This window comes from Microcebus murinus, chromosome 4, assembly GCF_040939455.1.
Source record: "Microcebus murinus isolate Inina chromosome 4, M.murinus_Inina_mat1.0, whole genome shotgun sequence".
Taxonomy (NCBI): Eukaryota; Metazoa; Chordata; class Mammalia; order Primates; family Cheirogaleidae; genus Microcebus; species Microcebus murinus.
The window spans coordinates 56,733,946-56,747,053 of NC_134107.1; the positions used below are offsets into that span (position 1 = coordinate 56,733,946).

The 13,108-nt window shown below is 40.1% G+C and overlaps 1 protein-coding gene across 1 annotated transcript; it reads right to left on the minus strand.

Moving 5' to 3' along the window:
* Positions 1–6,248: 6,248 nt before the first annotated feature.
* On the minus strand, positions 6,249–7,202 carry LOC105883427 (olfactory receptor 52R1). Its single transcript, XM_012786496.2, has one exon. The coding sequence runs from the start codon at positions 7,194–7,196 to the stop codon at positions 6,249–6,251; it is 948 nt and encodes a 315-aa protein (XP_012641950.1). The 5' UTR covers positions 7,197–7,202.
* Between the last annotated feature and the right edge of the window lie 5,906 nt (positions 7,203–13,108).

Consider the following 13,108-nt stretch of genomic DNA (forward strand, 5'->3'; position numbering starts at 1 on the left):
CAGAACTGCTTTAGCTGTGTCCCAGAGGATTTGATAACTTGTCTCTCCATTGTCATTTTCTTCATAGAACTTTTTTATTTCCATCTTGATTTCTTCATTTACAAAGTAATCATTTAGTAGGAGGTTGTTTAATTTCCACGTTTTTGTATAGAAATGTGAGTTTCTGTTAGAGTTGATTTCTACTTTTATTCCACTGTGATCCGAGAAGGTACATGGTATGATTTCTATTTTTTTAAATTTCTTGAGATTTACTTTGTGTCCTAGGATATGGTCAATCTTAGAGAATGTCCCGTGAGCTGATGAGAAGAATGTATATTTAGTGGATTTGGGGTAAAATGTCCTGTAAATGTCAGTCAGACCCAATTGTTCCAGAGTTTTGTTTAAGTCCATTATGTCTTTATTAATTTTCTGTTTGGAGGATCTGTCTCGTGCCATCAGTGGGGTGTTGAAATCTCTGGTGATTATGGAGTTGCTATTAATCAATTTGCTTAGATCCAGTTAGATTTGCTTTATGAAACTGGGTGCACCTAAGTTGGGTGCATATATATTTAAAATTGTTATCTCTTCTTGTTGAACTGTGCCCTTCAACATTATATAATGACCCTCTTTGTCTTTCACTACTTTTGTTGGTTTAAAAACTAAATCGTCTGAAATTAGAACTGCCACGCCAGCCTTCTTTTGGCTTCCACTTGCCTGGAATATTGATCTCCACCCTTTTATTTTTAGTCTATATGCATCCTTGCAGGTTAGATGTGTTTCCTGAAGACAGCATATACTTGGCCTGTATTTTCTTACCCATTCAGCCAGCCTATGTCTCTTGAATGGAGAGTTTAAGCCATCACATTTATTGAGAGAACTGATAGGTAAGGTAGATTGTTGTTCATTCTGTTGGGTTGGATGTTATTGCTTTGATTTCTGTCTTGAGCCATTGTATTATCTAGCCTTTAATCTTTGGGTTTTGGTTGTTTTTATATTCGTGAATTTTTATTATGGTGTTCCCTGCGTAACACTGTTTTGAATACTTCTTGTAGGGCTGGTCTTGTCTTGGTGAATTCTCTGAGTCTTTCCTTGTCTGAGAATGTCTTTATTTCTCCTTCATATATGAAGCTTAGTTTTGCAGGCAGTAAGATTCTAGGGTGGGCATTGTTTTGTTTCAGAAGAGTGAGGATGGGGCCCCAGTCTCTCCTTGCTTGTAAAGTCTCATTAGAGAAGTCTAGTGCTATTCGAATTGGCTTTCTCTTGTATGTTACTTGCTTCTTTCATCTTACAGCTCTTAGAAGGGCCTCTTTAGTTGATATTTTGGTCAGTCTGATGACTGCATGTCGTGATGTCTTCCTGTTTGCATTGAATCTCCCAGGGGTCCTCTGAGCTTCTTGAACTTGTATATCGAGATTTTGAGCAAGGCCTGGGAAATTTTCCTCTATTATATCTTCAAATAGCTTGTCCAACCCCCTCACATTAGGTTTCTTCATATAATCCCACATCTCTTGTAGGCTTTGCTCTTTTCTCTTGTTTCTCTGCTCTTTCTCTGTGACTGTTTTATTTAGGTGGAGGGTGTTATCTTCAATCTCTGAGATTCTTTCTTCTGTTTGATCTACCCTGTTCTTGAGACTTTCCACTATATTTTGTAGTTCCCTGAATTGATTCTTCATTTCCAGGAGTTCGGTTAAACTTTTCTTCATTGTGTCTATTTCTTTAGTGAACTTTTGTTCTAGGTCCTGGAGGCTTTTTGTGGTTTCTTTGTGTTGGTTATTGAGTTGTTCTTGCAGATCGGTAAGTGTTCTTATGATGCACATATGAAATTCCTCTTCTGTCATTTTGGTAGCCTGATTTTGGTTGGTGTCCGTTTCTAGGGGGCTGGTGCTCCTCTTTGGGGGCGTGTTTTCCGTTTGGTTCTTCATATTTTCTGAGTTCCTTTGCTGATTTCTTCCCATGTCAATCAGTTGTTGTTTCTTTCCTTTAGGTTTTTGTTTGGGTATTCATACGCCTTGTTTAGTTTCTGAGCCAGTAGGTGGTGTCTGTGGGTAAGATTCGACCACTCCCTGTATAATAAGTCAGTAGGTGTGGAGGATGTAAAGGGTGTGGAAGATGTCCTGCCTGTCAGTAGGTGGCCTTGCTTGCAGGAATAGGCTATGCTGTTGTTTTTGTGTCCTCTTATCAGCTCTTGTTCTTGTAGAGAGGCACTCTAGTGCTTCATGTGGTCGGTGGTGCCCTGGGACTTCCAGGTGTGTCCTTTTCTCCCCCTCAGTGAGTACTAGTCTAGGAGAGAGTCTAGGCGGAGGTGGGTTGGGTAAGCCTGCCCTCAGGCACCACCAATGCCTTTAGCAGAGGTCAAAGTTCTGTTCTCTGCTTCCAGGAAAAGCTGTCAGGGAGGGGCTGGAATGGCCCCACTCAGCCAGAAAATCTGCTTGTGGGGGTGGGGATGTCTGAGACCTGCAGTCTGGAGCGGGTCTTGCTTCTTTCCACCCTCCCCAACTCCGCAGCTACTCCTGGGCCTCTGCCAGCAGGCTAGACCACACGCCACCAGGCCTCCCCTGCCTGTGATGCCTGAGTGGAGATTCCCTGCACAGGAACGCCACCTGGGTTGGGGGCACGGCCTCCATTTGGGAGGAGGGTTGCCCTCTAGGACGCTGATCTGCCCCTGAAGGCACACACACCTCAGTAGGCTGTTCACATATATCCCTTCTGTGCTCCGGGCAATGCGAGACCTCGGTGCACGGGATCTGGTCTGCAGGTCTGACCTCTGGGTCCCAGAGTTCAAACTGTATCCCCACCAGGGAGAGGAGTGTCGGTCCCAATTCACCCACAGGGAGCCCAAGCTGGGTCTATGTCTCTCAGCCTCAGGGTCTGCACCGTTCTCCTGGGATCACCCTGCCAGCAGCACCTGGGAGGGCTGGCGGGTAGGGAGCTCACAGTCTGAGTTCCCCTGAGTCAGCTGTAGGGTCCCAAAAGGGAAGGTCCCGTTCTCTGGAGGTGCCTCCGACTGGTGGCTATATTGTCTCTTTGGGCAGCCGCGGGTAGGGTCGGCGGAGGGGAGAAGGAGGCAATATGGCGCCTGCTGCGTGGCTCGGATCTGTGCACACGGAGGTGCCCCGAGGGATTTGGGAGCCTGGTGCCACGTCCGCTACAGGCTCACCGATAGCTGGTGGTGGCCATCTCTGGGCTGGTGTCCACAGGTCTCTCCACCCGCTGGGGAGCCCACCACCAGTCCCAGATGCAGGGGAGGGGAAACGGCATATCCACCTACCCTTCCTGCTGGTCTCCGGGCTGCTCCGGCGGTCTCAGCTTCCAGTTCTCCTCCGCAACCTCCTCCCGTGGAGTCTCCCAGGGTCTCAGGTACCCCTCCTTCCGGTCCTCGTCCGCTCTATGCTCGTCTTCTTGATTCTTTTTTCTAATTTCTGCTAGAATCTGTCTTTTCTGCATAGACACTCTGTCTGGCGGTGTTTCTCGTCCGCCATCTTGATCCTCCCCCCAGAATTTTAATTTTGTGGAGATAACAAAAGGACTGCTCAGGACTGAGAAGTCTGGTACTGTATTCTGTTTTAGAGGAATGAGGAAAAAATGGAACTGCACATGCCATCTTTGGGACAGTATTGGAATTATTGCAGCAATGATATCAGACACAGTAAACTTTCAAATTTATTCATTCATTATATGGCCTTTTTGTGGCTGTGTGCTAGGTTTTAGGACAGCTGAGTGAACAACTACACTACACTCTCATGGAATTATACTTAAGTTATAGGGACAGATTATAAATAATAAAATATTAATAATTATATATTGTGCTGATTGGGAAGGAACAAAATATTTGAATTGATGTAACAAATCCATGGCTCAGGATCCAGTTAAGACAGGTAGATTAACAAACATCTCCCTGGGTAGATGCCATTGGTTGAGACCTGGGGTGTGATGGCAGGGAGCTATCTTCTTCTTCTGCAGAGGAACGACTGGAGAAGTGAGAAGAGTGAGAGCAAAGCTCTAAGACAGACAAGAGATTGGTTTGTGTGAAAGTATAAGACTAGAAGGGCTGGAGCAATGGAGAGAGGAATCAATATACTAGGGGAGGTATGTTGAAATCATAAAATATAACACTCAAAAAAAATAGAAAATATACTACTAAAATACACAACAGCATGGGTGAAACAGTATACTCAGCAAAATATGATGAACTCAATATATCATTATTCTTCTATTTGTATATAATTCTAAGGCCATCAAAATCAGTGTATAGTAAAAAATATCAGATCAGGGTTTCCTACTTGTGGTGGAGGGGAGCTGATTGACTACAGAGGGACAAAATAAATGTTTATGAAGTGATGGAAACATTCTCTATCTTGATTGAGGGGCTGCCAACTACATAGACATTAAAATGCACCAAACTATGTATTAAAATCTTGCATTTTATTGTTGCAAGTTATATAGTAATGAAGCTAATTTTGAAAACAGAAAGAAAGACTATCACATTGATTAACCAATTTGCTGATAAAGGGATCACGGTCCCTTGAACTCTGAAATCTGGGAAGAATAAAAATTCTCCTTCAGAACATCCATTCTAGCTGGGTGTGGTGGCTCACACCTGTAATACCAGCACTCTGGGAGGCCAAGGCTGGAGAATCCTTAAGCTCAGGAGTTTGAGACCAGCCTGAGCAAGAGCAAGACCCATCTCTACTAAAAATAGAAAAATTATCCTGGCGACATGTCACACACCTGTAGTCCCAGCTATTCAGGAGGCTGAGGCAGAAGATTGCTTGAGTGCAGCAGTTTGAGGTTGCTGTGAGCTAGGCTGATGCCACAGCACTCTATTCAGGGCAACAGAGTGAGACTATCTCAAAAAAAGAAAAATGAAAAAGCACCCATTCTTATCTTGGGGCATTTTCAGGCTCCAATAATTTTTTTCTTCTGTAAAAAGCAAACGTGTTCCTAATTCCTCTCAGGGAGCCTTTATCTAATGTTGGTTTTAGTAATATAAGACCCTGAATTCTAGAACCTTCTTCACTATTGGCTTTGGTAGAAAAAAAAACAGTGAAGAGATTATCAATTCAAGTGTAATGATATGATAGGAAACATGCTTTTAAAAGCAGCTTAAAATTTTAATTCAAAAGAAAAACATTATTAAAATATACTATTAAAATACAATATACTATCTTCAGATGAGAATCTTCTTCCTCATTCTTTTCCAAAAACGTTATGAAATTCATTGTCTTCAGGGAATCAGCAAATTTTGGAGAAGAGAGACCAAAACTTGACCCCACCTGATCCTCATTGATAGCAGTCTCTCAAAGCTGTGGTCTGGCAGCAGTTTTACATGCAAATTTTCAAGCTTCTGTGGACCTTTATCTCCTCTCAGACTGCCTACTCACTACCCTTAGTTTTTGGCACTGAATTAACTTCTCCTGTTTGCATTCATAGTTATTTTAATTACTTTTTTCTCATACTAAAACTTCCTCAATCCAGAATAATTTTTAAAAATACACTAAGGTTCAAAAAGAAAATGAAAATGTCACAAGCCTCACTACTCCAAGTAGCTATTACTAGAATTTGTATGTATTTCTTCAATCTCTTTTTATGCATATGTGTTCTGTTTTAGAATTGGCATCAAACCTTATAGGCAATTCTTCTTTTTTATTTACTAATATCTTGACAATTTTTCTCATCTTTAGATACTTATTGCAAATATGATAGATAAATGGCACCTGATATTCATTTGCCCATTGCTGCTTCTGGTTTCATACAGAACAATATATAAATGTTTTTTGTTGTGTTGTTATAAATAATGATTTTATGCATGGCATTATATATATATTTGCTTCTAATATTTGACTTTTATGTGGATTCTCAGATGGGAAAAATATATATACTTTTAAACTATTGGATGCAAATTCTTAAATTTCTCTTAAACAAAGTCTACCAATTTATACTGCTACCAATAATGTAAAAATAATATTTTGCTTTATTTGTTTACATTGTTTGTGGAAGATGACATTCTTTTAAAATATTCACTTATTTAATAGGTAAAAATACTTTTATTGCTTTCTTATGATGATAAACATAGGTCGACTAAGTTATTATCCATCACAACTCTCATACCCAGAGACCTTCTGTTCTAGGTATCCTAAAAATGGTTCCTCTTACCCTGCACCAGTTGTTTATAAATTGGCTTTGTGATGACACGTCACGGTTTTTCAAATTCATTTGCATATCTAGATTAGTGGGGCAATAGCAATGATGGTTATGTTGTGACTCTTGGCTCAGGGGTCTTTCCCACAACATCCTTGGACAACCCTGTCCCTGATCTGTTTGGTTCTAACTCCGTAGATGATGGGATTGAGCATGGGAGGCACCAGGACATAGAGATTAGCAACCATGATGTGTACTATGTGTGGCACGTGATGGCCAAAACGGTGGGTGAGGAAAGTAAAAAGGGCTGGGATATAAAAAGCCAAGATAACACAGATATGGGAGGCACAGGTGCCAAAAGCCTTGAGGGAGGCTTCACCTGAAGGCAACTGAAACACAGCTCTCAAAATCATCACGTACGACATACTGATGACTATCATATCAAAGCCAACAACAGAGAAGGCCACGAAGAGCCCATACCCACGATTTACTCTGGTGTCGGCACACACCAACTTCAGCACAGCCATGTGTTCACAGTATGACTGGGGAATGACCTGGTTGTCACAGAAGGGCATCCTGGAGACCATGAAGCAGAAGGGGCTCACCCACAGCAACCCTCTCATCAGCACGACGGCCCCCAGTTTGACCACTACTGATGGGGTCAGGATGCTGGAGTGTTGGAGTGGGAAGCAGATAGCCACATAGCGGTCCAAGGCCATAGCCATGAGCACCCCAGACTCCACAGAAGAAAAGGTATGGATGAAGAACACCTGGATGAGGCAGGCATGATATTCAATCTCATGGGCATGGAACCAGAATATGGCCAACATCTTAGGCTGGGTGGAGGAAGAGAGGACCAGGTCAGTGATCGCCAGCATGGCCAGAAAGAGGTACATGGGTTCATGCAAAGTATGGTCAATTCGGATTATGTGAAGAAGAGTGACATTCCCAAGTATAGCCACGATATACATGGCACAAAATGGAAAGGCAATCCAGAATTGGGCACTCTCCAGTCCTGGCATTCCAAGTAGGATGAAAGACACAGGATGAGAAGAGCTGTTCCGTGAAAGCAACACCATAGTGTGGCTAATATGTTCTCTGCTGGGAAGGTAATTTACTCTCTGCAGGTGACAACAATCAAAGCAACTGTCATTATTATTTATAAGTGTTTTAAATGGGGAAATTAGGTAATAGGATCATTGGGTTTAATGATAAACTGGAATGACTTCAACTGTATTCATAAATAAAATTTTGCAGCATTAAATGATAGTCTTCATTCTTTATCCATGTTTATGTCATCAAAGTGGGGTACATCATACTAGCCACAAAGGTAGCTATTTTTCAAGAATCAGTACTTTTCTTGAAAGTAGAATCTGCTAAGGGAAAACTACCTTGACAAATAATATCATAGTGATTCCTGCCCCTGTATTCTTTATAACTAACAACTCGGTTTTTTTCAAACTTTCCCACAGATCTTCTTATACTTCTGTTAAGTTTCTTGAGTAACTTCTCAGGGTTGGAAGCCAGTAGAGCAGTTTATGTGTAGATGTTGAGTTATCTTTGACTTTAAATTTGTTACCATGAGGTTTGGGGCTGGAAAATAACTGAGTGACCAGTTGTATACCTACAATTAAATGTATTATCTTTAGTATAAGCTTATCCTAGATTAGGGGTTAGCAAACCTTTTTCTGTAAAAAGTCAGATCATAAAAATTTGAGGACTTGTAGGTCATATAGTCTCTGTTGCAAGTAGTCAGTCTAGCCATCGTAGTGTTAATTTACATTGTTCTTCTTTTTCCTACTTGTCCAAGCAGAAAGGAATAGAGCAAAGCCCCTGGACCCAGATAAAGTGATTTTGAATTTTCACCAGTGTCATCAAGGTAGCAGTACTTGTTTGAGCAAACCTATAGCTATTATGTAGGTAGGAAAAGGGTAGAATTCTCTAAAAGGTAGGAAAAAGAAGAACAATATAATTTTCCTTCTTGACCAACACTACTTCCTCCCCTAAACTGCTACTATGTATGTTATTTTTTAATACTTCATAGGCTAAAACTCTTGTGGGTATAAAGCATACTAACAGCTGAAGTTGTCATGTCCTTTTCAAATATAATAGCTAGGGTAATCAAACTTTTAACTTTAGATTGAGTTTTTCTGTTCCCCAAAATAAAATCAAAGTTATAAAACTAGTGCTTAATTTTTGGTTGAGAAAAACATTTCCAAGAACCATGTTCTCCCACTGAGAAGAGCTCAGCTTTTATCTGTGAGGATGGGTTTGAGTCGAGCAATAATACTTATTGGCTCTGTTGGACTTCAATTATTCCACTCTTTGTGTGGAAATAGTGAGTCCATCAGTCAGCTGTGCTGCTTAAGCCAGTGAAGGGATAAAAAATAAAATAGGTTGATCTCTTACTAAGAAATAGCTTCAGAGAAATTCAGGCTCTCCTCATGCCGGAGCAAGGTGAGGTTCAGTGCCAACCTCCTTCACAGAGCTGTTGTATGTGGAGGCAGTCTTCTTACCTCCGTAAGCTCCCCTGGATGACACAATAGGAGCACTGAGTCTTCTCCCCATCTCAGAACCAAACCCCATGGTCCTAGATCCCAGGAGCCTGAAGATCCCAGTGAGTCAGGCCATTCTGCAGTGTTTTGCCTGGCCTTCCTGCTTCTCACAGCCTCTGGGAGTTGTACTGCTCTGGGAAGGGAAGAGGTGACTCAGACACAGTAAATCACTCACCCTGCACTCTTCTCTACGTTTGACCAAGCAGAGCATGACCATAAGCAGTTCTAACAAGGTCCTGAAATTCACAGGGCCTATTTAAAGGAGTGTCTAGCCTTTCCCTCCCCAGAGCATTAGTGCTGTCACTCCCACTGAGTCCCACTGCCTCATATGCACACTGGCTTCCTCTGGGACTGGAGACTAAAGCTGGAAACATTGACCTCTAATTTTCCTTTCTCCTCTGTATGCACAAATGGGAGGGCAGGGGATTTGAAAGTATGTGCATGCTTTCAAAAGTATTAAAATAAATACATTATTTCAAATGTATTATTGAAATTACATGAGTGTGGGTTCATCTGTATGCACATTTTGTTAGAGTATGCATATTTACAATTGAAAGGATATTTTGTGCAATATAGAAGTATGTTGATAATGCTATATAAGTCAGTATGTATATCTGAGAGCCACATTAATGAATACATGCATACGAGATGAGATGAATTTGCATATGAATTTGAGTATGTGTTTGTATAAGCATGTGTATATGTGAAAGTATAAATAATCATTTACTTTAAGTATGTGTAATTAGTTTCTACCATCAAGCTTTGAGTGAGAGGTCATTGAATACACATGTTTTGTGAAGGCACATGCCTAGCTATGTACCTGAAAGTGTGAAGTTGCATATCAGTATATATATAAGAGTATGTATTTACAAGTAGTGTGGGTTTGATGAGGATATTGACCCTCTGTCACTGCTTCAGTGTTTACTGAGGTAGGTATGGTCCCAATGCCCCCCACTTCTGAGTGGGTATTATGTAAACAGGCAAAGATATTCCAATGGAGATGGTGCCAAAGTCATTTCTGAGACTTTGTGAGGCTGGAAGGCCCTCTTCACTCAACCTGAACAGTTGAGTGAAGCATACACAGCATACACAGCATACACAAAAGCATACACAGAACTTCCTCTCTCTCAGTTTCTATATATACCTACTGGTATTCTTGCAATTATTTTTTCTCAGCACTTTCTGATTATTTTAATCTGATGTTTGATGAGATGTCAAAGGAAGATTTGAGAAATAAGCATTTAAAAACAGAAATAAAGACTTACTTGAACAGAATCCAAAGCTGTCAAACTTCAGAAGACATGCTTCACAAAATACAAAACCTGACATACATATAAATGGAGAAAAATAATGCAAAAATTACCAAGGTTATCAGGTTTACTTTGGTGTGCTTATGGTAGGTTATGATCATCATAGTCACAAGGTCATAATTTATTTTTAAATATCAGCCTTACAAAATCAGAAATATAATTGTTTTTGTTAGAGTCCAGGTTTACAGAAATATTCAAGGTTTTATTATTTTGGGGATTAGGCTGACATTGTACATTGAAATTTTGTTTTCATCTCAGATTGCAAACTTTTTTTCTTTGTTTCTTTTGGATTTTGGATTGGTGAAGTGCTCAGCACAATGTAAGCAGATAAAACTTCAGTCTTTTAACTTTCTTTTTTCTTATTCTGTTTTTAGAGGCACTTTCCTCCCCACATAGAATGTGCCATCGAGGGTAGGAACTGTATTTCCTCATCTGTGACTCTTCTACCAACCCAAATGACTCAGTGGCTCCAACAGACGTGACACCAGGGCCCTTGAAAAAAGTACCCCTCAGGCCAAGCACATGACTTTTCAAGATCAGTGGAGGATGGCAGGCTGAAATGAGTGTGTAGTAGAAATGTCAGTATTATTCTGATTCACCCTCCTGATTTGCCCCTCATCATTTCAGTAGTTCCAAAGCTGGTACCTCTGCAGGACACATTGAAAGCTTAAGAACATGGCCTACATCCCTCCCCTGAAGCCCAGTCTCCCTTAGAAGATACAAGGATTTCTCAGCTATACTGGGAGCCCAGATAAGATTTGTTCCTATAAACCTGGAGGCATACCAATCTTCAATTGTAAGGTTATAAGGGTGGGGCAAGAAGCATGTTTGGAAAGGAAGTTTTGGTGAAAGAAAGAAGGTTGTCAAGGATATTGACATGAGATTCTGGGATATCTCTCTCTCTCTCTCTCTCTCTCTCTCTCTCTCTCTCTCTCTCTATATATATATATATATATATATATATATATATATATATTCCATATATCTAGGTAGAAAGCTGGGCCACATTCATACCCTATTCATCTTTCTCTCCACTATGTCTCCATCAATCACCTATGGTCATGGCCTAGACCTTGTCACAGATCAGAGACACTAGACCACTAAATTTTTGAGCATTTTGATCTTTAAGTATAACATCCATCTTTCTAATTCTTCTACTCATCTCAGGTTCTTTCATGTCATTGATTCCATACATATGGGTGTATGTATATATATACACATATATATATATTACATGAATCTAATATAAAGATTAATGATATGCTATATTTTTCCTTATTTTAAGCATCTCCTCTGGGAGTAGAACTTCCAGGACTGATGGTGAAGATTAAAGCCCTTATTTTTGACCTGAGAAAGGGGGACATGGAGTGGCTTTTGCCTGCCTCTTTGCTTCTTACTCGCCTAAGCATCATGCTCTCTCCATCATCTTCTCCAACAGGGGTGTGTTACCACATTCAAGTAGAGATTCAAGTCTGGTTAGAGGGGAAATATCTAGGTCTACACTCTGCCTTCCTCCAATTTCAGAGACAATATTGTTGATATCAACATTGTGATGACGGGCTTAGTCCCTGAAACATCAAAAACCCCCCAAAACAAAGAAGAAAACGTATATTCCTTGATTGGACAATTAATGGTTTAAATTGAGTTCCCCTCAATGTTCAAATGTTGAAGCCTTAACTCTCAATATGTAAGAATGTGGTCTTATTTAGAAATAGGGTCATTGAAGATACAAGTATTTAAATTAAAATGAGTTCATACCACAATATGATGCCATCATAATCCAGTATGACTGAAGTCCTTATCTAAAAGGGGAAATTTGATCACAGAGATTCACACATGGTGAGAATGCCATGTGGAAATGAAGGCCATGATCATGAAGGACATGATCTCTATCAAGGTGGTGCATCTGTACACCAAAGGTTTCCAGCAAACCACCAGAAGCTAGGAGAGACACGTGGAACAGAGTCTCCCTCACAGCCAACAAAAACACAGAACTGCAGCACAACAAATTTCTGTCGTTTACTTATTCCATTTGTGGCAGTCTAGTATGGCAGTCCTAGCAAACCAATAAAACAAAAGCTCATATCTATCCGTTATTCTAAAAGTACATCCATAAATAATTATACCTTTCATGGGCTGGTGGACTTTTAAACAGTTTTAATGAAATAATTTATCTAGACAGGAATTTTACAAAATGTATTTGCCTACTGTCCCTGGCACCCTAGGGGTGGCCTAGTATTTATGCAAAGATAGAAAAATGAATATATTTATTACTGAATATATAATAATATTCAGTAATATATATATTCCATAATGTATATATTACTGAAAAATGATGAAGAAACCAGAAATAACTCCAAACATATAATTCATTGATTCTCAATAGAGAAATCAATACAATTCAGTGACATAAAAATGTCATTATGGTACTAGAACAACAAGGTATCTGTCCAAAAAACACAAAATGAACCTCACTTTCTACCTCTATGTACAAAAAGAATAAATCTCTATTTGAGATGTAACATAAGCCTAAATTTGCAATCTATAATTATAAAGCTTCCAAAAGAAAAAAAAAACACAGGATAATATTTTCATGAACTTGAGGAAAGCAAAGATTTCTTAAACAGTACACAAAAGCATTAGTCATTAAAGAAAAGAGTAACAACAATTGCACTTCAAAAAAAAAAAACTACTTCAAAATATACCATTATAAAAGTGAAGAGGCAGGCCACAGATAGAGAAAATATTCGACGTACATATATCTAACAAAGAAAGCCCCAAAATCAATTAATAGAAAAACAAACAGCTATTTAAAACTATAAGCAAACGATCAAACAGGCACTTCGCAAAGGGAGGTAGATGAGTGGCTGGCGCTTATTAAGCAGATATGGATGGTATGTTACTACTCTTCTCCCTCTGTCTGAATCCCACTCCTCTGACAAGGACAGACTGTCAGCTGCAGTATTGGAGCTTTTTTTGGTCTAGAGCTCTTGAAAGGACAGTTACCCAAGTTGTCAGTGATGTCAGCATGAGGAGCATGAGCAGGGTCATATCCAGATGCCAGAGATAAGAGCCTGCCTTGGTCACAGATCTGAAGGGAAGACACAGATAGAAGCCCAGAGCACT